This window comes from Macrotis lagotis, chromosome 7 (assembly GCF_037893015.1).
Source record: "Macrotis lagotis isolate mMagLag1 chromosome 7, bilby.v1.9.chrom.fasta, whole genome shotgun sequence".
Classification (NCBI taxonomy): domain Eukaryota; kingdom Metazoa; phylum Chordata; class Mammalia; order Peramelemorphia; family Peramelidae; genus Macrotis; species Macrotis lagotis.
Window position 1 is genome coordinate 116,986,921 of NC_133664.1, and position 27,770 is coordinate 117,014,690.

The 27,770-nt window shown below is 37.9% G+C and overlaps 1 protein-coding gene across 1 annotated transcript in view; it reads left to right on the forward strand.

Annotated features, from left to right (window-relative positions):
* The first annotated feature begins 5,970 nt into the window (after positions 1-5,970).
* CHCHD3 (coiled-coil-helix-coiled-coil-helix domain containing 3) overlaps positions 5,971-27,770 on the forward strand; it is a 352,444-nt gene continuing 330,644 nt past the window's right edge. The window contains exons 1-2 of the mRNA XM_074193666.1: positions 5,971-6,127; positions 21,241-21,328. Coding sequence (XP_074049767.1) covers positions 6,047-6,127; positions 21,241-21,328 — 169 coding nt within the window. The 5' untranslated portion in view covers positions 5,971-6,046. The remainder of the gene's footprint in view (positions 6,128-21,240; positions 21,329-27,770) is intronic.

Here is a 27,770-nt window from a genome sequence, read left to right on the forward strand (position 1 = left end):
TGTTTTTTGATCAACCATGACTGTTTCCACCTCTGTAATTCAGAACTCTGAAATTCCTTTCTCTAGCCCCAACTTCTTTTTCTTTAATCTCTCTGCCATATTACTCCCCATAAAACTATTCTTTGTTTTTCTCTTGCCCTCCTCTCACTATCTCTGCCTATTCTCTCTCTCTCTTATTCCTGCTCAGCCTCACATCTCTTAACTTCAATATAGACCCCACAGTTGACCATTTCAACAATGGACTTTTAGTTACTCTTAAATGCCTTGGCCTCTTGTCCCTAGTCATATTTTGCAAAACCCCCCACCATCTAGCTTCTTTTCTATGCATGTGCAACTGTATGTTTTTGAATAAACACATACAACCACACTGATTGGGTTCACTACAAATATATGCTAATTAATCTTGACTGTGTCATTTCTGCTACCTGGCAATCTTTTTACTTTTCCCTAATTGATTCTTATCCTTTTTTTTTTAGGGGTTTTTTTTTTTTTTTTTGCAAGGCAATAGGGTTAAATGGCTTGTGCAAGGCCACACAGCTAGGTAATTATTAAGTGTCTGAGGTCGGATTTGAACTCAGGTACTCCTGACTCCAGGGCCGGTGCTCTATCCACTGCACCACCTAGCTGCCCTGATTGATTCTTGAATGCTTTCTCTACACTGAATATTCCATACAATGCCCTTCCACCTCAGAACTCCTATACTTCCTCTCATCACCTTCTTACTGAATTTCACTTCCTATCTTACTTGGGAAAAAATAGAAGTCATCATTTAAGTAAGGATTCACCTTTCTCCATGAATTTTACCATAGTTCTTGGTGCAACAATAAATGATTTTTGATCAATCAATTCATCATCCACTCTTCTCTGTATTCTGATCTCTGAAGAAGAGATGGACCTTTCTTTTGCTAAGGTCAATCTCTCCATTTGTGTGTTTAATTCTATTTCTTTAATTGCCTTCTAGGCAGTGATTAGTAGTGAAGTGGATAAATTGCAGGACCTGGAGTTCAGGAAGATCTGAGATAAAATCTGAACTCTGATACTAGCTGTGTGATCCTTGGTAATTCACTTAACTTCTGTCTCAGTTTCCTCAACTGTCAAAGAGGGGAATAATAAAAGCAACTACATTGCAGAATTGTTATAGTGCATGCTATATAATTACTTATTCCTTTTCTTTTCCTATGATGCCTTGCCTTCTCATTCATTCCCTCTCATTCCTTCATTTTAATCTGTCCAGATCTATTTGGATCTTCTCTTTTTACCATAAAAATCCTTAGGCTACATTTTCTTTCTTTCTTTTTGTAGGCAGTTGGGATTAAGTGATTTTACACAGGGTCACATAGCTAATATCTGAGGTTAGATTTGAATTCAGATCCTTCTGACTCCAGGGTCTGTGCTCCAATCCAGTTTACTCCCTAGTTATCTGGGTCTACCAAATTCTTAAAAATTCTTTTCTTGACCCTGGAATCCTAATCAATCACTAATTATTTATTAAGCATCTAATAAAGCACTGTGTAAGGTGCTAGAGGTACTTATTATGGTAAGAACATATAGAATAAGTATAAGGGAAATAAATATAAATCATCTTAGGTCTCTTTTTTCTGGCAAATCAAACTGCTTAAAATTGTTATCTACACATATTTTTTTCTATTTTTTCAAAATTCACTCTTTTCATTCATTTCTTTTTTGATTATTAACTTCCAAAATTTCTCTTTCATAAGTTGCCCACAATCGCCTAAGTACTGTATTGCAAAGTCAGTTTTCATTTGACTTTATTTTTCTGCAGATTTTGAGACTATCATTCCTTCTTCCAGGATACTTTTCTCTTTTGCTTTCCATAACCCTTGTTCAATGCTGGTTCTTTTTCAATTTTATTATTCATTCTTTCTTCTTTTGGATCATCATCTTACTGTCATCCACTAAGTATGGACACTCCAGGATTTTTTCTCTTTATACAATATATCCCACTTTGATGATTTTATTAACTTATATTGGATTCATTACAAGTTCTATAAAGATGAAACCAGATTTATATATCCATATACAATATCTCTTTTTATAGTTTTAATTTTATTTTTTCAAGATAACTTTCAATATTCATTTTTCATAAGATTTTGAGTTCCATATTCTTCTGCCTCCTTTCCCTTCCCCTCCCTATAACAGCTAGTAATCTGATATAGGTTATACATGTACAATCATGTTAAAACATATTTCCATATGAGTACTATTACAAACACAATATCTCTTGTGAACTCTAATACTGCATTACCAATTGGCCACTATACAACTTCACTCCAACATACTGAAATGAAACTTCTTGTATTTCCCTCCAAATTAATCTCACCTCCTATCTTCCCTATTTCTCTTGAGAGTGGTCCCATATTTCTGGTCTCTTAGAGTCACAACCTTGAAATCATTTTGATTCTTCCCCTCTCTCTTTGCCTCTATATTTAACCAGTTGCTAAGCCTTGTTGATTTTACCTTCACAATATCTCTAGCACTCCTCTCCTCTCCTCTCCATCAGATTCCCTTTCCTTGCTTGGACTATTTCAGTCTCCTAATTTTTTTGTCTTGCTTTCAACCTCTCACTTTCATGAATGTATTCTCTATAGAGCTATGAAAGCAATCTTCATAGAACATGGACCTGAACAGTTTACCCCTCTACTAAAAAATCAGGCAGTCAGTAAATATTTATTTACTGCCAAGAGGGTGCCAGAAACTGTGCTAAACTCTAGGGATGCAAAAAAGGAAGCAAAAGACAGATCTTGTCCTCAAGGAGCTTACAATCTAATATGAGCTCACAATCTAATCTAATCATCTAATGAGCAAACAAAAACATATATAATTAAGTTTTACACAGGATTAATAGGGTAGGCATTTGAAATAGGGGAAGTTCTTTTAGAAGACAGGATTTTAGCTGGAACTTAAAGGAAACCATGTAAGGTAAGAAGGCAGAGATGATAAGTGAGAGTATTCCTCACATGGGATATGGCCAGAGAAAGGGACAAGAGTCATGAAACTTAGTGTCTTGTTGATGGAATAGAAAGGAAGTCAGTGTCTTTGGCTAGAAAAGTATGGCAGGGAGTGGGGTGGAAAATGAGAAAAGTAGGAAGAGATTAGATTATGAAGGGCTGTGAATGCCAAAGAGAGGATTTTATATTTGATTCTGGAAACAAGAGGGAACTACTACAATTTACTGAGTGGGTTGGCATGGGATGACATGATCAGGAAAATCAATTTAGTAGCTGAATGGAGGCTAGGTTGAAGACTTGAGATAGGAGGACCTATTGAAATAGCACAGGCTATTTCAAAAATTGATACATGGTGTTGATAGGGTTAACTGTGATATAACTTGGGTTTTGTGTAAAAAGAGGTTCCAGATAATTACTGACATAAGTATGTTTTGCAAACCAGCCCCAGGACAGGAAACGATTCTACTTAGCTAAAGCACATCCTTGCTCCTTATTTGAAACACTGGGTGAACCATTCCTTAAATCCTACCTCCATCCTGAGAATTCTGCAGATGAAAATTTCCCTAGAACATGGCTATCTGGTTGAGATTCAGACTTTTTCTGTAAAAGCTCTTCCAACTTTCCTCTCAGGGTCAAAGTAGGTGACCCTGGTTTTTGGTGCATTAGCTTTTGTTTTTAATAAAAAACTTTGACTGAAAGGAATTCCCATGTGAATACCCTCACTATTTATCACCTCCAAATCAGGCTCTCCCATAATATTTTTAGGTCTCTCAGAACACTATGATGATGAGTATCTATGCTAGAATGATGGCAATGACAGAGGGTAAGAAGGGAACATATTTGAAAGATTCTTCAGAGGTGAAATGGATAAACCTTACCAGACTGGATATGGGAATGGGGGGGGGGGGGAATTGAGAATAACATCTATGCTTAGAGCCTGAGGGACTCAGAGGATGATTTTACCCTCAACAATAGCAGGGAAGGTAAGAGGTGGGATAGGATGTAGAGGGAATGATGAATTCTGCTTTGGAGTTTCAGATGTCTGAAAAGCAGTTGGAGATGAGATTTGAAGGTCAGCAGACAGTATGGGCACAATAAGCAGATCTGAGAATCATCTGCAAAAAGATTATCCTTAAGTTCATGAGAACTAAATGAAATCATCATGTGAAGGATCCAGGATACAATCCTGTGGGCCACCTACAGTTGGAAGTTACCTAGCAAAGATGACTGAGAATGTGATATATGGAAGAACCAGGAGAGAATAGTACCCCTAAAATGTAGAGAGAAGAGAATCTTCAATGACTCCCTATTCTCTCTCTAAGTTAAAATATCAAATCATCAGCTTGATGTTTACGGTTTTATACAATCTGGCTCTCATCCACCTTTCCAGAAATTCCATGGTTTTCCTCTTTTTTTGCACTTTCTATTTCCATCAAGTTGATTGGTTGTCTCTGTAGGAGACATTGCACCTCTCACCTGCCCTGCCTTCATACAACTGGTTTCTTAAGTGTGGAATGCTCGACCTCTACAATTCTGCCTTATAGAATTTCCAGTTCTGGTACAAAGTACAGACCTTTCCTGACCTTCACAGTTGTTAATGCTGTTTCCCTCTTGAAGTCACTTCGTATAACTTTAAGCACTTTGTAGAATGTAAGCCATTTAAAAACAGTTTTTGTTGCTGTTTTTTTGGTCTTATATCTCAGTCACCTTGGCTACAATCGAACAGAACTCTCCAGGTGTTATTACCACAGTACACAACCCTGTCACAATTTGTGTGGTTCTATTAACTTATCTGCGTGTAGATTGTCCTGCGTGGTCTCTAAGGACTGTAACTGTTTGCTTCTCCCACCCACTGAAACATTGTATCTAGTTCCCAAGAGCACGTGCATGAACTTGGCCAGCAGCTTCCCTCTGCTTCAGTGTTCTCAACAGTAAAGGAAGAGCAGCGGCTTTTCCTGTAGGGCTGTTGTGAGACTCAGGGGATAACATTTATCCAGGTCTTTAAAACAGCACTCTTCTTGGTTAGGGAGATGCCAGGGGCTGCAGCAATTCCTGTTCTTTACTTTATTTTTTATTTTTTATTTTTTAGGTTTTTGCAAGGCAATGGGGCTAAGTGGCTTGCCCAAAGCCACACAACTAGGGAATTATGAAGTGTCTGAGGTCAAATTTGAACTCAGATACTCCTGACTCCAGGGCCGGTGCTTTATCCACTGTACCACCTAGCTGCCCTATTCGTTACCTTCTAATCCAGAAAATGGGATGAATCGTTATCGTTATTGAGATGAGTTTAAGAATGCATGTTGAATGAAAGAAGGAAATGAAACAATGAAAAAATCGAGGAATAAAGCAATGTCCCTAGGCTGGGGAGTACAGTGCATACAACGGTGGGCCTGGAGTCAGGAAGATCTGGGTTCAAATGAGGCTTCGGATACTGAACCCTGTCTGCCTCATTTTCCTTATCTGTCAAATAAACCGCAGAAGGACCTGCAAAGTATTCCAGTATTTTTGCCAAGAAAGCTCCAAACGGGGTCACAAAGAGTCAGACACGACTGAAACGAGTGAACAACGAGTAAAATAAGTGGTGTTATTTCATCTGCAGTTCTTTAAGGAAGGGGCGCTCCTCTTAAAGGTTAACTTCTGGAGCTTTAAGACTACAAATCCCAGAATTCCGTGCCCTAAGGGTTCCCCCATTTAAGTATAAGGAGGTCGGACGGCTCGCCGCTCCTCGACAAACTACAAGTCCCATCATACGATCGAGATCCGGGAATTTTTCATCTCTGACGCATATTCGTAGCATCCGGTTCTGTGACCAATTAGCAGGGCTGCTTCGAGGAAGTGAGGCGGGTCTTTGGCAACGCGGACCAATAGGATGCCTTATCGGTCCTGAGCATGACCGGAAGGATCCGGAGGGGAGAGCCGGCGCTGTCTCCTTGTCGCTGTCCCCGTAGCGGCCCTTTTCCTACCCTCGGGGGGAAGAGCAAGGGCAAAGCGGGGCCGGCCTGTGCTGCCAGCCTTGGCCGCGTGCACCGGGCGGGCATCCGGGCCGCTCCGCCGGTGCGGGACCCCGGCGAGGAGCCATGGGCGGGACGTCCAGCAGTCGGCGGGTCACCTTCGAGGCAGACGAGAATGAGAACATCACCGTGGTGAAGGGCATCCGGGTGAGCGGGGGGCGGCGGGGCGGGCGGCGGGGCCCAGCTCCCGGAGTGGGCGTCGGGGCGTGGACAGCCGGCGGTCTTCACGTGAAGGGGGGCAGGAGCCGGGGCTCCGAGCTGCCCGCCCGGCCGGCCCGGCGTGGCTGTCACTGGAGACCTCGGGGCCGCGTGCGGCCCTTCCGGAGTGTGTGGGACGGACGGACGGACGCACGGACGCACGGACGGACGCACGGATAGCAGAAGAGCTCAGGGCCTGGAGAGTCCCCTAGACTAGAAAGTGCCTCCTAGTCTCCGTTGCTTCCTTGGACTTTACTACCTCCCTTATCTAGAGGAAGGAAAAAAGGTCCACATTCTGCGAAACCGCTTATTTTTGGAATGTGTGGCCGTACTAAGTGAACCCAAACTGTAGAGTCACACATTTTGACAGAAGGAAGGAAGGAAGCGCGCTATGACATCGGACATACTGGTCATCCAGTTTTTGTTTGAATATCCCCCCTTTGGGTATTTTAGGAGCATCTAGTTAGGAAGTTTTTATAGTTGCTAAGTCTAAATTTACAGCTCTGTGAATCCCATCTGTTGCTCATGGTTTGGCCCTCCAGGTGGAAGGGAAAAATAGAATCTTAACTCCTTCGCACAAAAGTGTGATCGAATTCCAGGCCAAATATGACCAGATCCTTCAATCAGTACTTATATGACGTGGATGCTAGATCCTTCATTGTCCTAGTGTCCCTCCCCTGGACGCTACATTTCTCAGTATCCTTCTTAAAGTGTGATTCTCAGACACCGAACATAGTAAACTAGATCAGGACTGTCCAAAACGTGGCCCATGGACCACATGTGACCTGCAGGGTGATTTTTTTTTTTTATGCTGCCTGCCAATGGGTTTACTAAATGATTTAGCAAATGAAGCCAAGCTCCTGCAGAGTTCTCACTGAAATGGTAAATCAAAATATATTGTTTATTGTTTTAATAAAAACTTTTAAAAGTAAGGTTGGGGGGCAGCTGGTGGCGCAGTGAATAGAGCACCGGCCCTGGAGCCAGGAGGAACTGAGTTCAAATGTGGCCTCAGACACTTAATAATTACAAGCCACTTAACCTCATTTGCCTTGCCAAAAAAAAAAACCAACTTAAAAAAGTAAGGTTGGAGAGCCCTGCTCTAGATGTCTGATGAAGGCAAAATATAGTGAAACTATCATCTCCCTATACCTGGACTGAGACTTCTATATTATTTTTAGAAGTTTTTGGCTATTCATGCCTGTTAATCTCAACTTTTTATTTATCAACCAGTTTCTTTTACATGGTATCAATGATGATATAAAACTTTGTATTACAGTTTGGGATTGTTAACAGAATTTTAGTGAACCATTCTCTAGCCTGGGTGAAGCTAAGCAGACTAGAGACAGTGCTAGTAACCAAGTAGTGGTGGGACAGAGTTGCAAATTGGGATTTAACTTTATCTTGCTATTGTTAAGTATAGTGAGATGGCACAGTGTTTATACAGAGTGCTGGCTGTGATGTCAGGAGTCCCGGAGGTCAAATCTGTTCTCAGACACTAATTAGCTGTCTGACCTTGAGCAAGTCACTTACACCTGATTGCCTTGAATCCTTGACCTCCATTGACCTGTTCCATATCCACTGGACTCAGATAGCTCAGGATGATTAAATGAGGTTGTTGAATTATAAAATGCACAGCACCCCCTCAAATCTCTCTCTCTCTCTCTCTCTCTCTCTCTCTCTCTCTCTCTCTCTCTCTATATATATATATATATATATATATATATATATATTTAGTCTTGGGGGTATTTTATTATTTTGCTTGGGTACAGAATAGGTTACACAGTATTATAATTAACTTAACACAAGCAAGTACAGAAAGAATGCAGAGTCCTATCAAGATGGTATGTTCTCTCTGACTCCCAAGTCAGGGAACTCTGAGATATCCAAATTATTAGTATATACATTTTATATATATCATATTGACTAATATGATCTTTCCACAGGGTTGACTTTTTTGAATTATTGTGTTTTAATGTCTTGGCATTTATTCATTCAGTAAAACATTAATCATATTTTTACAAAAGTGCTGTTTGAGATACAAAAATGAAGTACATACAATCTCTACCTTCAAGGAGCTCACAGTCTAATTGGTATTAAGGTATACTCGACTATTATAGTTTGCTCTGTATTGTAGGTAAGTGTCTTGAAGACATAGACATTAAGTTCTATGAAAGATCTAAACAGGAAGAAATGACTTCTTTGGGGAAGGGATCAGTGAGAATGAGGAATTGATAGAATTTCAGCAGCTTGATATGAGGCTTCAAGAAGTAGGGGTTATGTGATAAATATAAGTGAGACTGAGCAAATGCACGGAGATGGAAATTGCTCCAGATTTATTTAGGAAGAAGTGTAAAAAATAGGATATGACTTGTTGCTTATTTACTCACAGGTGGCTGCCTTTGGCTTTTATTTAATTGTTTTTCTCATAAGGGAAAACTATTAAAATGAGAAGGGTCTATGGGAAGGAAACTAATATTAAAAGAAGAGCATCAATTAAATTTTATTACCTTCTTTCCCCCCCAAAAGAAAAGAAATGTAGAGTTAGGAATAACTTGTGAATGCTATTAAGATATTGGGCATTCAAACAGAGATGTTTAGCAGGTCTTGGAGATCAGAAAAAAGGTCATTTGGAAGTTATTATATGGACATCAAAGTGACAGAAGTGATAGAGATCACCTAGATAATTTCTCTCATTTTGAAGATGAGGAAAAGAAGACCTAGAAAACAAGTGTTTATTAAGTGCTTTCAGTATGCTGAGCACTTAACAGATACTGTGTTACTTGATCCTCACAACAGTTCTCTGAGGTAGGTGCTATTGTCCCCTTTTCACAGTTGAAGAAACTGAGGCAGACAAAAGTTAAGTAACTTGCCCAGGATTATCTAGATAATATCAGAAATGGGATTTAAACCAAGGTCTTTCTTTTGAATTCAGAGCCAGTGTTCTTTTTACTGTGCTTATCTGCTTTAGGAAATAGGAGTGAAATAAGATTGTCATAGGAAATTGTATACAGAAAGAAGAGGAAGAGAATCAAGAATGGGACATAGAGTGCTGAATGTTGGAGGAGAAAGAGCTTAGATCAGGGATTCTTTTTTTGTTAAACTCTTTTGTATAGGAGATCTTTTTCTTTTTAATATTTTATTTTCCCCCCAATTAAATGTAAAAGCAGTTTTGACAGTTTTTAAAATTTTGAGTTCAAAATTCTATCCTTCCCCTCCCTTCTCATGTAAGCCATCTGTCATAGGTTATAAATGTGCAATCATGTGAAACATTTCCTTTTTTGTCATTTTGTTGAAGAAAACTCAAACAAAACAAGGAAAGAAAGAAAAAGTGAAAAATAGTGTATTTTGGTCTGTATTCAGACACCTTCACTTTCTTTGGAGGTGATAGCATTTTGCATCATGAGCCTTTTGGGATTTGATCATTGTTTTGCTGAGAATAGCTAAGTCATTCACAATTATTGCTGGTACCTTGTACAGTGTTCTCCAGATTCTGCTCACTTTACTCTGTATCAGTTAATGTAAGTATCCAGGTTTTTCTGAAATCATTCTGCTCATAATTTCTTATAGCACAGTAATAATTCTGTCACAATCATATACCACACTTGTTCAGATATTTTCCAGTTGGTGGGCATCCCCTCAATTTCCAATTCTTAGCTACCACTAAAAGTGCTGCTATGAATATTTTTGTACAAGGAGATCATTTCCCCTTTTTTAATCTATTTGGGATATAGACCTAGTGCTGGTATTTCTGTGTCAAAAGATATGCACAGTTTTATTGCTCTTTGGGCATAGATCCAGATTACTTTCCAGAATGGTTGGGTCAATTCACAATTCCATCAACAGTCATTAGTGTCCCAATTTTCCCATATTTCCCTCAACTTGATCATTTCCCTTTTTGTCTTTTTTAGCCAATCTTATTTTTTTATTTAATATTTATTCTCATTTTGTACAAATAATTTTTTTATACATTAATAAAATATTCTTGTTTAAGAGTAAACGAAATACCCCCTCCACCCTATAAATATAGACTCCCTTGAGCGATAAAGTAAAGGGGAGAGAAAAAATTAATATTTAAAAAAATAATAGTAATAATTATAGGTATGGCCAGGTGGTGCAATGGATGGAGCACCAGCCCTGGAGCCATGAGCACCTGAGTCCACATCTGGCCCCGTACACCCAACAATCACCCAGCTGTGTGACATGCAAGCCACCCGAACCCCACTGCCCTGTAAAAATCAAAATAAGAAAAAAAGACCCAAAATAAAATAAAATAGTAATAATAGTAGGGGTGGCTGGGTGGTGGACAGAGCATTGGCCCTTGATCCAGGAGCACCCGGGTCCAAATCTGGCCTCAGACACCCAAAGATCACCATGCTGTGCAGCCCCAGGCAGGCTACCCAGCCCCATTTGCCCTGCACCCCCAATAATAATAATAATAAACGTGCTTGAGTCTTTGTTCCAACACCAACAACTCTGTCGCAGGTGGATCACATTCTTTATGATAAGTCCATCACAAAAGTTACTTCCATATTTTTCCAATGTTGCCATTGCTGATCGTAACTCCCTCCTTTTGTATTTCTCCACTACCATGTACTGTGTTTTCTCTCTCTCCTTTCACTCTGTCTCTGCTGCAGGGTAGCTGAGTGGCGCAGCAGACAGATCCCTAGTCCTGGGGCCAAGAGGCCCTGAGCCCCCATACCACCCCTTAGGCCTAGCATCCATCTGGCCCTATGGTCCTGTCCAGGCCTTCCAATCCCTGCCCCTTGCAAGAAGTAAAAAAAGAAAATGTGTTATATCTGATCACTCTCCCCCCATGGTCCATCCTCTCCTCCATCACTCACATCACCCCCCGCCCCCTGTCCTCCTTCTCTCCTTCTTACTCCAGATGTCTATACCCCTTGAGTATATATGCTCTTTCCTCTCCTAGCCACCTCTGATGAGAGTGAAGATTCCCTCATTCCCCCTTGCCTTGCCCCCTTCCATATCATTGCAATAGCTCATCGTAATAAAGAAAAATCTTATTATATGAAATATCTTGGCCTATTCCCCCCTCTCCTTTTTCTTTCTCCCATTACATTTCCCTTTTTTTCTATTGACTCCACTATTACACCATATTTTATCTTCAAATTCAGCTTTCTCCTGTGCTTCAACTATAAAAGCTCCCTCTACCTGCTCTATTAACTGAGAAGGTTCATATGAGTATTATCAGTGTCATTTTTCTATGCAGGAATACATACAGTTCATCATCATTAAGTCCCTCATATTTCCCCCCTCTCCTCCAATCTCTATGCTTCACCTGAGTCCTATATCTGAAGATCAAACCATTCCAACAGGAACATTTGAAATTCCCCTGGTTCATTGAAAGTCCATCTTTTTTCCCTGGAAGAGGATATTCAGCCTTGCTGGGTAGTTGATTCTTGGCTGCATTCTAAGCTCTTTTGCCTTCCGGTATATTATATTCCAAGCCCTATGAGCTTCCAATGTAGTTGCTGCTAAGTCCTGTGTGATCCTGTGCAGCTCCATGATATTTGAACTGTGTCCTTCTGGCTGCTTGTAATATTTGTAATATTTTCTTTTTGACTTGGGAGTTCTGGAATTTGGCTATAATATTCCTAGGGGTTGGTTTTTTGGGATCTCTTTCTCAGGGGAATCGGTGGATTCTCTCCATTTCTAGTTTGCCCTCTGCTTCTAGAATATCAAGGCTATTTTCCTGTAGTAATTCTTTGAAAATGATGTCAAGGCTCTTTTCCTGATCATGTCTTTCAGGTATTCCAGTAATTTTTAAATCATCTTTCCTAAGTCTGTTTTCCATATCAGTTGTTTTTTCAATGAGATGTTTCACATTTTCTTCTAATTTTTCATTTTTTTGTATTGAGTCCTGGTTTCTCGTAAATTCACCAATCTCCCTGAGTTCTATTCTTTGTCAGAAGGATTTGTTCTCCTCAGAGAGTTTTCTGATCTCTTTTTCCATCTGGTCAATTTTGCTTTCTGAAGCATTCTTCTCCTCAATAACTTTTTGAACTGTTTTATCCATTTAACCTAAGCTGGTTTTTAGCATGCTATTTTCTTCAACATTTTTTTGGATTTCCTTGACTAGGCTGCTGACTTCATTTTCATGTTTTTCCTGCATCTCTCTCCTTTCTTTTCTCAGTTTTTTTTCTAACTCCCTCATTTGATTTTCAAAGTCCTTTTTGAGCTCTGTCATAGCCTGAGCCCAATTTCTGTTTTTCTTGGAGTCTTTAGATGCAGGAGCTTGTGCTTCCTCATCTTCAGACTGAGTGTTTTGATCCTTCTTGGGCTCAAATGCAAAATATTTCTCAATGGTCTTCCTCTTGTTTCTCTGCTTGCTGATTTTCCCAGCCTGAGCCTGTTTTTGGGGTGCTTCCTGAGCTTTTGGGACACTTCCACAAGGATCTCAATATGTGAGGCTCTGTCCTCCCTCCTGGTCTGTGAATGACCATATGCACCCCGCTCTGGCACAGGGCTGAGGTGGGGGGGCACTGCTGTTCTATGGGGGGGCCTAGACTGCGATCAGGATATGAATGTGGTCAGAGCCCCAGAGTCCTGTTCAAGGGGCAGAGGACAGAGCTCTGCTGTCTCTCTTCACTCCCCTCCCTCAGCTCAATGGGCTCATGCCCGGGGGGCTCCTGCTTACCGGTTCCGCCTGCTTCTGTTTCCTGGTTTTGGGCTGAGGTGGCCAGGCTGCTGGCTGTGTGCCCTGAGGGCTGGGCTTCATGTGTTCGCTCTGGCAGAGGTTCCCTGCTGTTCCCCCACTTTGTACCTGGTGCTCCCTGGGGTGCAGCTCCGGAGACTCCCCTGCTGCTGTGAACCGTAGGGCTGCCTCCAGGAGGCTGAAGTTCTCACGCTCTGGCGGGCTGCCCCTCCGACCCCGGGGAGCAGAGCCTTTCTGCTCTTTTCCAGGTTACCTTGAGTAGCAGAACTGCCTCCCTGGGTCCCTCTGTAGGTTCTGTCTCTCGAAAGTTTAGTTAGAGTCCTTAGTTTCCAAGATTTATGAGAGAGCGCCTAAGACACATTCCATTCCTGTCGCCATCTTCTACTGAGTGGCATATTATCAAATAAGACCTTCTTAAAGGTTAATATTCCTAGTGAAGTCCTCTCAGGGTTAGGAAACATTAAGACAAGAACAGAGTATTACTCTTAGACTATTCTTAGGAGAGAGAGAGAGAGTGCAGCTAGGTGGACTTTAGCCAATCTTAGATTGGGGTTTTTAACCTGGTCTTTGTAAACCTATTTTATAACTAATTTGACAATTGCATTTCATTGTAATTGTAGTCCTGTGTTTTTTTATTTTATGTATTTACAAATATTGGAAAGGATTAAGAGAGGGATTCTCTAGTCTTTACCAGACTACCAAAGGGATCCTCAACACACAAAAGTTTAAGACCCTCCCTGTCCTGATGTGTAGCCATTTAAGGTTTGCAGGTACTTTATACATATTCTCCATTTTATCCACAATCACCCCGTGATGCTTTGTTTCCATTTCTTCCATTTTGTAGTTCAGGAAACTGAGAAGCAGCTTAGGCAGCACAGTGGATAGAGGACTGAAGGTGAAGACAGGAAGACCTGAGTTTAAATCCAACTTTTCTTCAACTTAAAAATAGAGATAATACAAGAGATAAAATACCTCCTTGTAGGATTGTTGTAAGGATCAAATGATAGTGTTTGTAAAAATCCCTAGTACAGGATCTGGCATGCAGTTGATTCTTAGTGAATGCTTAATTTTCTTTCTTAAGTAACTTAATTTAGTCCATCATGAGACTTTTTAAAAAAAAGTCATGATATTCTCAATATTTTATTACATTTTAGAAAATGTGGTTATTTTATAAATCATGCTATTTGTTACCATGAAATACATTTATAGCTATTTTAAATGAATTAATGAATATTTTAAAATTGATCAGTCATAATTTCTACTATATATATAAATATATATAATATATTTAATTTTTATTGCTATAACCAACAATAAAAACTCCTTGCCATCCTCAATAATTTTTTAAGAATTATAGGTGGTCTTAGCAGAAAGTTTTTTTTGAAAGATTTTATTTAGTTTTAGTTTTTCAATTTTTCCCCCTAATCTTGCTCCCCCCCCACAGAAGGTAGTTTGTTAGTCTTTACATTGTTTCCATGGTATACATTGATCTAAATTGAATGTGATGAGAGAGAAATCATATCTTTTTTCTTTTTTTTTTGCAAGGCTAATGGGGTTAAGTGGCTTGCCCAAGGCCACACAGCTAGGTAATTATTAAGTGTCTGAGACCGGATTTGAACCCAAGTACTCCTGACTCCAGGACTGGTGCTTTATCCACTGCACAACCTAGCCACCCCAGAAATCATATCTTTAAGGAAAAAAAAATAAAGTGTAAGAGATAGCAAAATTACATAATAAGATAATTTTTTTTTAATTAAAGGTAACAGTTTTTGGTCTTTGTTCAAACTTCACAGTTCTTTCTCTGGATACAGATGGTATTCTCCATCACATATGTCCCAAAATTGTGCCTGATTGTTGTACTGATGGAATGATCAAGTCCATTAAGATTGATCATCACCCCCATATTGCTATTAGGGTGTACAATGCTTTTCCGGTTCTGCTCATCTCACTCAGCATCAGTCATGAGACATTTTTAAATGCCAGGTGTCCTGCTCAGGTCTAAGGATACATCAGAGCTGCCATCAAAGATCTTACATATTATTGGGATAGACAAACATACAAAAAATAACTTAAAGGTAATGTTTGAAAAGGTGGTGCTTATGGATGGAAAGCGCAGAATAGAAATGTGGAAGAGGTGAATCAGCTCTGGAGGAAACTAGAAATTCCGAGTATCTGGCGGGGAGAGTATGTTTCAGGGAGACAGCTTGTGCAAAGGCACAGAGTTGGTAAATTGAAACTTACATGTGAAGAAAGAACTATAAGGAGGACCTTTTGCTTGGTTTGAGGAATGTGGAGTAATGTATCATAAAGTTGGACAGCAGATAAAAAATTGTGGAGGACTTAATAGATGTTTTTATTGGATTCTAGAGATCATAGGGATTCATTGTAGTTTACTGAAAAGGGGAGTGATATGATGAGACTTATGCTTTAGAAATATCTTTTTGGCAGCTGTTTTTAAGAGTGGTTGGATAGAAGAGGCCCTAGATTGTGAAGGGCTGCAGAAGATGATTGTCAGGAAATTAATGATCTAAAATAGGGGATGAAGTCAGAAGGAAAGGGATAAACTTATTTTTCAGTTTTCAATTTGACTTGCTGCTGGGATTTCCAGCTGGCAGGAATATGGGTGATGTGGTCTTGGAGTTTGGAAGAAAGGTCAGTACTGGAATATAAATTTAGTAATAATAATTGCCATATAAGTACTTTAAAGTTTGCAGAACACTTTCAAAATCATCTGAAATCATCTTAAATTGAAGGGACCAAATGAGAGATTGTCACGAGGGTTGTGAGAGGAAAGGACCACATTCAAAACCATGGGCAGCACTCAACTTGTGAGTTCAGGAAGGAAAAGAGTAATTGTGAAGGTCAAATATAGAGAAGAATAAGACTGGCATTTCTGCAGTGAAGGAAAAAAGAGACTCACCAGAAAGAAGTAGTAGTCAGCAGTGCCCAGTTCTGCAAAGAGATTAAGGAAAATGAAGACTGACCAAAGGTCATTCACTCTGGTGATGAAGAACCCTGGTTTTTTTTACCTGCAGCTGCTAGTGTCTTTAATTCTAGTATGTCAGTATAAAATATATATATATATATATATATTGGTTGATAGATATGTTGTTGCATCCACATTTCTTGAGGGTAGTGACTGTCCTGGCTCATGGTAAATCCTTAATGAAGACTTGGTGATGGATTGCATGATGGAGCTGGGGATATTTTATCTGGCAAATACTCAGAGAGGACATTTGAAGGATTATTGCCTGGAAGAAGACTTAGATGTGCTCTTGGCCCCAGCAGGCAGTCCAGGTAGTTGAAAGTTGCTGAAGCTGACTCAGATTAGATACAGCTCTGTAGGCCTTTGTAGCCCTTAAAGGGGTTGCCTCTAATGAGAGTTGCTTTCTCCTTGTGAAACACCTTCAGTCAGGGTGTGAGCTTTTTCGGAATAGGATTCTCTTAGTGATAATTAGGTTAGATGGTTGTTGAGATCCTTTCTGTGAGGTTATTTTACATTCAAATGATTAGTTTAGGCCCAGAGAGGTTAAGTGACTTACCCAGGGCCTAGGAACCTTCTGAGATGGGATTTGAGTCAGCTCTGTGGACTCCGAGATCACTATACCATTTGAGATCTTTGGTAGTTCTAGAGGCAGGAAGTCAAAAAGAAAGAGGGAAAAAAAGTAGTTCAGCAGAACTAGCCAATTTTCACCTAAGGGTGGGGAGAGAGATGATAGCGCAATGATCATTGAAATAAAGGTCCTAGAGAAGAGCAAGATTAAAAAAGCACATAGAAAATGAGGTATCCCTCTTCTTCTGTGACTCAAGTGAAGGAAGAAAGACTATTGACACAGAGAAGTGTAAAGATTGAATGGAGGGGAGTTGACAGGAAAGCCCCTTTGGATGGCATTGACTTTTACAGCATGGTTGGAAAGAGGTTGTCATTTAATCTGAAACATAGATTAAAGTACTGTTCTATCGAGCTAGTCATCTAGCAAATTTCTAACTTTCTCGATTACAGCATAATCCCTATATGGTCAGAAGTTAGCTTTGAATCTTGAATAACTGAAGAATGACTCTGTTCTGGTCACTCATCTAACATGATAGTTTAGTATAACTTCATGGATACCAGAAACAAAATGAAAAGATGAGGAAGTGAATGATTTAGGAGCCTCACTGACTCCCTTTTGGAACCCCAAACCTTTTGTTGTGGAGGTTTATTTAGAATGTGTTCTTGGGGAGGCTAGGTGGCACATGGAGTGGCTAGGTGGCGCAGTGGATAGAGCATTGGCCTTGGAGTCAGGAGTACCTGAGTTCAAATCCGGCCTCAGACACTTAATAATGACCTAGCTGTGTGGCCTTGGGCAAGCCACTTAACCCCATTGCCTAAAAAAAAAAACAAAAAAAAAACCAACTAGAATTTGGTCTCAGGTTTTTTTTGGCTATGACCTTTTGACATCTGACAACTTTAGGAATGTTTTTCCATTTTTAACTAGTTTTTTTCCTTCTTTTAACAAGTATCTAACAAGATTTTTGAGGTTCTTATTTTTTCCTTTTACCCTTAGCATTTGGGAGGGTTTCTAGGCACTGTGCTAAATGCTTTACAAATATTTCATTTGAACCCTCGAACTAAGTGCTCTTTTTATTCTCATTTTACTGTTGCGTAAACTGAGACAAAGATTAAGTCTACTCAGGGGCACACAGCTGGTTATTGTCTGAGGTTGTACTTAGATCTTCCTGATTCCAGATCCAGTATTTAGTAGTCTTCCTTCATAAAATGTGCTCTAGTCTTCTCATTCAACATCCTTTTTCCATGCTGTTTCCAGGTTCTAATATGAAACTGATAATGTAAAAGGATTTCTAGATACCCATTTTTATGTGGCATTTTAGGATGGATTTCCTTTCAGCATAAGATGAACTTCTAGTGGCAAAATTGTCAAAGCAGATCCAGGGACGTACTCACATTATATTTGCTCAATAGAATTTTTGTGAACACCTGCTGTGCATGTGTGGATAGTTAGCCCACAGTAGTCTTTCACAGGTTTATGTCAAATATCAGAAAACCATATGAGGGAATTTGTCAAAAGCTAATGTCAAACAAAATAACTATGGTTTCAACATAATACTTTTCATGCTTTCTAAGATCATCTACCTCCCCAACTGGGCTTCAGAGTTGCAAACCAAATTACCAGTTATGAGACACATAATATGTATGCTTTGTGAGGTACCACAGTGGGAATATACATCCCTTATGGTTCTGTCCATAATGGGAAGAAATGGTGATGCTAGATTTTCTGGAGGAGAGTCTGTTTTACTGACAGAGGATGGTTAGAGAGTATGGTAGTGCATAGGCATCCTGATCAGTTGGTAATATTGAGTAAATGAAAACAGTTGTGAATAGTACTCTATGTGAAAAGTACTCTTCTTAATAGAGAATGGAGATTTTAAAAAAAAGCATAAAATTTGAAAAGACCCACTGCCTCTTTACAATGTTTGCATCAAGAAATAATGGGGTTTTTTTTGTTTTTTTTAGGTTTTTGCAAGGCAAATGGGGTTAAGTGGCTTGCCCAAGGCCACACAGCTAGGTCATTATTAAGTGTCTGAGGTCGGATTTGAACCCAGGTACTCCTGACTCCAAGGCTGGTGCTTTATCCTCTATGCCGCCTAGCTGCCCCAAGAAATAATGTTTTAAGGAACCATAGAAAACAGGAAGGATAAATTCAATCATTTATTTCATTCTCTTGTGATTGATCGCTTTCATACATCCTCTCTTCTCCCATATTTTCCTTTGTATGAAAGAACTGCATAGCACTGTTCTTCCTTCCTGTCTTTAGTGCTTTGGAATTGTCCTGGATCATTGCATTGATCAGAGTAGCCAAGTCTTTTATAGTTGATAATAGTTACAATATTGCTGTTATTGTGTACAGTATTTTATGTTAACCTGGTTCTACTCATTTCACTTAACAACACTTCATATAAGACTTCCCAGGTTTTTCTGAAACCATCCTGTTTCTGAAACCATCCTTCTTATAGCATAATAGTATTTCATCACATTCACATACTACAACTTAGTTCTCCAAGTGATGGATACCCCCCCTTAATTTATTTTCTGCACAAAAAATACCCGCATTAAACATTTTTGTACATATAGGCCCTTTTCTTTGATCTCATTGAGATACAGACCTACTAGTGGTGTTGCTGGGTCAAAGGGTATGCATAGTTTTATAACCTTCTGGGTGTAGTTTCAAATTGATCTCCATAATGATTGGACCAGTTCACAACTCCAGCATCAGGCAGTAGTGTCCTTATAATGTCTCTGCTGTCCCTGTTTTTCCACATCTCTTTAGTTTTTGTTCTTTTTCTGCATTAAAGTCAGTCTGAGGGGTAGCTTTAATCAATAGTGATTTAGAGCATTTGTTCATATGATTATAGATAATTTTTAATTTCTTTTCTTGAAAACTACTTGTTTATATTCTTTGATAATTTATCAATTGGAGAATGACTTGTATTTTTATAAATTTGACTGTTTCCTATATATTTGAGAAATGAAGCTTTTATTAGATAAACCTACTCTACATGATCCCCCAACTCATTTCCTTTTTTCCTTATAATTTTGGCTGAATTAGTTTTGTTTGTGCAAATCTTTTTAATTTCACATTATCAAAATTATACATTTTACTTTAAGAGGAGCTATTCTTTTTAGGAAGGAGAGATTGGTAAGGGAGACTGGCAGCTCTAATAGAATATATCTTCTTTTTATTACAGATGATATTACTTAGCAAACTCCAGAGAATCACCAAAAATTTAATTTAGAAAAGTCTTATTAAAATATCAGGATAAGAATATAAATCAACAAAATTATTATTAGCATTTCTGTATATTACTAATAAAAGTTAGGAGGTTAAAGTTAAGGAAGAGCTAGGAAATTTTTTTTCAAACAGTAAGATCTATTAAGTAGTTAATTTACAAAGGTATTCACAGGGCACATAAAAGTCTAAATAACTGAAGAGATAACATTCATATCTGGACTGTACAAATATAGTAAAATTGAATGATATTTTCTGATTTATTTTCAAATCTAGTTCTGTATCAAGAACATAACCATCTAGGAATGAATACCAAAGTTATAGATAGGAAAGAAGGAACCTGGAGTGCTTAATGCTGCTATCAGAACTGAAAACTATTTTTTACAAAGCAGAATTATCAAAACTCTCTTGTACTGTATAAAAATAGAAAAATTGGTTAGTTGACTTGATTGAATAAATAAGACCTAGAAACAAATTTGTGCATTTGTCTAATTCTTGAAGAATTCAGGGTCATAAAATGCTAGGACCCTTTATTCTTTGAAAATTACTAGACAAATTGGAAAGCAGACTGACAAAAACTAGGTTTAGATCAGTAGTTTATAACATATAATACATTAAATTTCTGCTGTGGGTTTTCTATACTATTCTAATTTATGAAACAAAGATGCCTTGTCTGGTTTTGAAGAAATCTTGATATATTTAGCGTAATAATTTTGTTTACAAATTCAAGTTTAGTTTAAACACAGTTGTCAGGCTTGCCTTTCTTTGTTGACTGTTCACTTGTTCTCCCTGTTCTAGGAGACAGTGATTTTTTTTTTTACTAGATCCCAACTTAAAAACCTTAAGGATTCAGAGTGAAGGTACCTTTATCTGAACCATCTCTATTTATATGCTACACCCTTGGATTTGTTCTAGTGTCTCAGGATAAAATGTCTCCTCTCTCTAAGTGAAATCTGAGCAGATTCTTGTTAATGAGTGGTTGCTGACTTATAAAACTTTTCTTATTTCTTTTCAGCTGATAAATTCTTTGCTACCCATTTCAACTTTTTTAATCTGGCTAAAATCCCCCCCCCCCCCCCCCCCGCCACCTGCCTTTAAAAATTTAATTTATTTTTAAGGCAATGGGGTTAAGAGTGACTTGCCCAAGGTCACACAGCTAGGCAATTAATAAGTGTCTGAGGCTGGATTTGAACTCAGGTCCTTCTGACTTCAGGGCTGGTGCTCTATCCACTGTGCCATGTAGCTGCCCCTGGCTAAAATCTTTTTCAAAACTTTTGAAAAAAATATTCTCTAAATTTTCCTTTTTCTTTGTATTTGATGTTCATTTCCCTCTTTTTACATTTCCCTCTTTTTACTTCAGACATCTTGGATAGTATTCATTTAGACTTCCTGTTAATCCTTAACTGACTTCTAAATCTCATTTTTACATTTCATAAGTTTTTCCTCTGTGCTCAAAAATTAGTTAAAATTCCATCCATAACTTGTATTATATTGTGTGTGTGTATGTATATATGTATGTATGACTTGAACTTTTTGTGTCATTTGTACTTTGTACTCTTTTCTAACTGATTTTATTGGATTGTGGTTTTTTTCTTTTTCAGCTTTCAGAAACTGTTATTGGGCGAATGAAGGAATCTTCTTCATCTGGTTCAAAGTCCCCGAGTTCTCCTCATGATTATGATTCTAAAGGTATTTCCAAACTTTAAATTTTGGGAGTTGTTAAAAGAAAAGTCAGAAGTAGGGAGGTGAGATTTGATTACATGAAGAGTGCATTTGAAAAAGAAGATCCTTTACTGTTGGATTGTATCTTCCTCCATCACCTAGAGATAATGTACATACTCATCCCTTAATAAAATATCTGAATTGAACTAAATCATGTGTGCTTTAACCAACCTTGGGACTTTTCCTACTTGAAATCAACAGCAAGATTCCCCTTGAAATTTTTTTATCTTTCACATGGCTTTCCTCTCATATCTTTTTCTCGCATCTAAAAAATCTTGTTTACTAATCTATATTCTGTGCTCTTTTTATGACTTTGTAACCTTCTTTGCCTTTTTTCCTTCTGTTAACTGAAAACAACTCAATGTTCGTTTTTTTTAGCCTTGAGAATATTGCAAGGATTTAGAGATTAATGTATACTAAAAATATTTACATTAAAAAGTATCACAAATAATTTATCTTCTATTATTTAAATTAGTGAAGTAATATTCAAAATTTGCTTTTGTGAACTTTAGAAGTTGGAATTGTTTACTTCTAAGATTTTCAAATTTTAGCATAATTTAAAATTATTATAAGTGTAGAAAAGTAAATGTCCTGTAGAATGCTTTGAATCATTCATGGAAATGTGTGCTTAGCTTCAGTTTGTATATTTTTGCAAATCTGTTTAAGAGCACAATTAGAGATTGCTGTCTTGAGGAGCAGAAGTAGGGAAATAAGAACCAGGACAACACTGGGCAGGGGATTTACCACATTTTTTTCTATTAGTATAAATTGAATTCCATTACAATTAATTTTAGAGGAGTTGTCAAGCTTCTCTTAGTGTAATGCTCAATAATTCAATCAATAGTTGATAAAAAATTAAATTTCATCTTATGTATTTTTTATTTATGTATCGGTTTGTTTTCATAGAACCTGGAAATTTTCCACCACCTTCTGTCTTATGGTCTCTTGACTAGGTCATTGAGGTGTACAGGTGATTATCTGAAATTTATGATAAATATCAGTCAGATGGTTTACCTCTTAGCATTATGCCAGGTCAGCTAAGGAAATGCCTTGCATTCAGTAAATGGCTTTCTTGTTTGCTTGCTTTCCTAATAATTCCTTTGTCTGATCCTCATATGAAGGAGACAGGTTGACTCATTTGTGTGTTTTTCAGATTGTGCTTTGTAAAAACGGATGCATAGGCAGTGCTATAGGCAGCTAGGTTACTCTGTGGGATAGAATGTTGGGCATAGATTCAGGAAGACTCATTTTCCTGCGTTCAGATCTGGCATTAGGTGTGTGACCATGGGCAAGTCACATAACCCTGTTTACCTCAATTTTCTCACCAGGAAAATGAGTTGGAGAAGGAAATAGCAACCAACTCCAGTATCTTTGCCAAGAAAACTACAGGGGTCATAAAGAGTCAGACATTACTGAAAAACAACAAAAAGTAGTGTCTATAGTTCTAAACTTAGAGTTTAACCCAAAGAACTTTTTTTTATTTTGGTTGCACATAAGCAGTAGTTTGAAAGTAGATAAAGCTTAATTCAGTATTTGGCACAAGGGTTGGCAGGATTAAATGGGATATTTGGTAAGGATTGACATCAGAACTTGCCTAACTCCCAAAAAATGACAATCAAAAACTTGTCTGAATGATCTTTAAGAGAGATAGTTTTGATGCATGCTGATACCTGTGTGTTCATATTGACATTTTGGTATTGTTGTTTGTACTAATTCACTGAGCTTCTTGAGTGCAAACATTGCTTTGTTAAACCTCTACCTGACATTTCCTACAAGCCCTTAGGTCTAAAATGTCATAGTGCTAATAAGTCCCCCAGTAGTCCTGGTATACCATTCTTTGAGATATTTGCTTGCCTTCTTATCATTGTGTGACAATTGGCAAGACCACTTAATTTCTCACAACTTTACTTTTCTTCATCTGTAAGATGAGATGTTTTTAACACAACTAAAAGGCCTTTGTAAACTTTTAAGTACTTAATGCTGTTATTGTAGAATTCTAACACATGTATATCAGAAACTCTATTTCAGGTTAGCAGATAGTCAGATGTGGTAAAAGTGGCTCATAAAATTAATTTTAGTGACAAGACAGTGAGAAGAAAAGAGGACAAATCTATCCTGTCATCCTTCTGACTGCTTCTTCTTATGCTTGGATCTTTAGTCTCTTGTTTCTTCTAGGAACTCAAGATTCAGGGAAGCATTCCTTCTAAATGCACTTCAGATGGTTCGATCATATTACCCTTCTAATGGATTTGACTTTGCCAGTTAAGACAAAGCAAGTTTTCTTGTTGTTTGGCTAGTATCACCCTGTTTGGGAGGGAGTAGAAAAAGACTTGGTGTGTCCTATTTCTTTTGATTGTCTTAGGATTGAAAAACTGCAACTAAATACCAATTATGTGGAGTTTGCATTGAATTTTTCTTCTTAGACTTTTAAAAATGGATACCAGAACTGAACTATTAACTTAAGTAAGATGTTGAACAATAGGTTTGTTCAAACCTTTGCTTTGAGTTATATACTAACTTACAGAGTATTGTGAATGAGAAATGGGAATTTTTTATGGCTAGGATTTTTATCACTTTTTCCATTTTTCTCAAATCAAGCAGATAATAAATATATTGGATAAGAGTTGAGTTTTTAGAATTAATTTTTTTTCCCCAGCATAATTTTTTCATAGGCTCTTGGCTTGTGGTCTGGTGCCGTTTTGCATGATTGAACTGTAAGGATAATGCTTTTGAGAAATTGAGAGCCTTAGGCCTTTTGTACATGTGAACATAATATGTTTCTAGTAACTTATTTTTGAGAGTAGAATTTATGTTGTAGGAGAGGGTAAATTTCCTTTGAAACTACTTCTTGCTTAACTTTTAAGTAGTCCAGTGGATCATTGCAATAAGTACTTTGCATGTTAAGTTGATTTTTAGCAAAATAGTGTATTCTGTAATACCCAAAGCAGACTGAATATACTCTGAAGAATTTCTGTGTCCTTGCTGTCTCTTTGCTTTTTGATTTTTAAAGCTATACTAATTGTTTCACCCCATGCTGTTGCCATCTTAGTTTCTTGACATAAATAGATAACTTTTTGTAGGAATATTTGCCTACCTTTTAGTAACATTTTTAATCTATAATTTTTAATATCCTTGTTAGAACATTGACTTTCTTCTTTCTTTGTTGATCTCTTTCTCTTTTGGAACATCTGGTGAATTCAGATGTATCATATTTGACCCTGCTTTTTGATGAGGAAATTGTACCCCAGATTAATATGAAGAAATAAGTGCAGGATCAGGCCAAGAGATAGATAGAAAATATTTGTTGACTTTTTTCCTAAGCCTCTGAGAACTAGTGAAAAGACAAATGAACTCACTTTCATTATTATCCCCACTGTAAGTTTCTCTATAAATTTCTTGTCATTGTGAAAAATAAGAACAATTTATGTTAACTATATTACAGAGATCACTAAGTATTTGGCAGGCTTAAAATCTGCAGAAAACCAATTTGTATAGGGAATAGCATAACCCAAACAAAATAGCATTAATTTAGCTAAACAAATTCATGCATATTTTCTAGATTATTTTCTTCAGGGAACTGATCCTCCTCTTGGTCTCCCATTTCTAGAGTCATTTAGTCATAGCTCTTTATGAAGAGTGAAAAAGTCTATCATTTTTACTTATTTTATAAGATGTGAAATAGTTACAAAAGCAAAAGAGGTAGCATGATGTAGATGAGAGAGACCCCGCCTTGAGGACAAGACTTCTTGGATTTGAACTCTATGATATATATATATATATATATATATATATATATATATATATATATATATATATATATATCGACTTTTTGATCCTAGGGTGCTGGTTAGCATAGGAAATAGAGTGTCAGGCTTGGAGTCAGGAAGACCTACATTCAAATCCAGTCTCAGACACTTGTACAAGGGGGACTTTGGGCAAGTCATTTCACTTTGTTGGCCTTTGTTTCATTGTAAAATGAGCTAGAGATAGAAATGGTAAATTACTTCATGAACATTTCCAAGATGATTCCCAAAAGGGGTCAGGAGGAACCTCAACACACAACAAAGTCATTGAATCTTGTGGCATTCTAGGTGACTCTTTTAAGATTGTAAATTGCAGAAAAGGACTTGTTTGCATCTGTGTAGGAGTTTCCTATACTTAGGAAGTCACAGATCCCTGTTCCTCTATGCCTGTATGCCTAAAAGGGCATATTTTCATGCTATCTAAATTCTCTTGTTATACGTGTGAAATCTTCTTGGTTAATCAGTTTGAGTATTAATTACTTGTAAATCTCATGATATTTTCCCCTGACTGTCCTAAATTAAGGGATACATATTGAATTGAAGGCACTGAAGGGAATTTTCAAAGGTCATGTTGTTTAATTAGTTGATTTTCAGCAGTTGTACTACTAGGCAAAATGGAATAAACAATCTAAAATGACAGAATTTGTTCAAGGGTGAGAGTCAGTTGGTGGACGTGGAGTCTGGATAATCTAGATTTGAATTATACCTTAAAACAATATTTGTGTGAACATGGGCAAGTAACTGAACAAATTCCAGCCTCAATTTCTTCATCTGTAAAAGAGTGATAATATCACTTATCCTTTTGGGTTTTAGTGAGGATGATTTGAGATAATGTCCATAATTTTTATTCTTAGTAACATCTGCTCAAGACTGTCAACAAAAATTGAATGACTACAGAGTATAGTGGAAAGGACTGAGGGATACTTTACCCAAAAGGGATGGGGAACAAATTTTTTTAAAAATAGTTTTATTTATTTGTTTTTCCAACAACATGTAGTTTTTACCAATCATTTTTTTTTGAAAAATTTTGAGTTTTACATTTTCTCCCTCCCTGTCAGAATGCAATTTAATATAGGTTCTACATGTATGTTAAATATAGATCCATATTAATCACATTGTAAAAGAAGAATCATCCAAATGGAATAAAAAAGCAGAAAAAATGACATACATAAGGCAATTTTTAAAAATTGAAGATAATAAGCTTTGGTCAGTATTTAAATTCCTTAGTTCTCTCTCTGATTATGGATGGTATTTGCCATTACTAGTCTTTTAGATTTGTCTCAGCATTACTTCTGAAATGAATAAGTCTGTCATAGTTGATCATCACCCAGTGGTGTTATTAGTATTTATAATCTTCTGTTTCTGCTCATTTCACTCAACATCAATTCCTGTAAGTCTTACCATGCTTTTCTGAATTCTGGTCCCTTATGATTTTTTTTTTTCTTTAATTTTATTCATTTGAGGTTTAATGGGGTTAAGTGACTTGCCCAGTGTCACACAGCTAGATAATTATTAAGTGTCTGAACTTAGGTACTCTTGACTTCAGGGCCAGTGCTCTATCCACTGCACCACCAAGACTCCCTCATGATTTCTTTTTTTTTTAAATTTCTATTTATTTATTTATTTAAATTTATTTTTTATTATCATTTTGTACAAATTTTTTTACATTAATAAAAATTCTTGTTTACAAGTAAACAAAATACCCCTCCCCCATGAATATAGATAGACTTGCTTGGGCGAAAAAAGTAAAGGGGAGAGAAAAAAATTAAAATAAAAAAATAATAGTAATAATTGTAGGTATGGCCAGGTGGCACAATGGACGAAGCACCAGCCCTGGAGCCACGAGCACCCGAGTCCATATCCAGCCTTGTAAACCCAACAATCACCCAGCCATGTGACATGCAAGCCACCCGATCCCCACTGCCCTGCAAAAACCAAAAAGAAGAAAAAAAAAGACCCAAAATAAAATAAAATAGTAATAATAGTAGGGGTGGCTGTGTGGCAGACAGAGCATTGGCCCTTGATCCAGGAGCACCTGGGTCCAAATCCAGCCCCAGACACCCAAAGATCACCCACTATGTGGCCCCAGGCAGGCCACCCAGCCCCACTTGCCCTGCACCCTCCCCCAAATAATAATAACAAAAAATGTGCTTCAGTCTTTGTTCCAACACCAACAACTCTGTCACAGGTGGATCACATTTTTATAAGTCCATCACAAAAGTTACTTCCATGTTTTTCCAATGTTGCCATTGCTGATTGCAACTCCCTCCTTTCTTATTTCTCCACTACCGTGTACTATATTTTCTCTCTCCTTTCACTCTGACTCTGCTGTAGGGTCGCTGAGTGGGGCAGCAGACAGATCCCTGGTCCTGGGGCCAAGAAACCCTGAGCCCCAATACCACCACCCCTTAGGCCCAGCATCCACCTAGCCCTATGGTCCTGGGCAGGCCTTCCATTCCCAGCCCCTTGCAAGAAGTAAAAAAGAAAATGTGTTATATCTGACCACTCTACCCCTGTGGTCCATCCTCTCTTCCTTTATTCACATCACCCCCCTTCCCCCTGTCACCCCTCTCCTTCTTACTCCAGATGTCTCTACCCCATTGAGT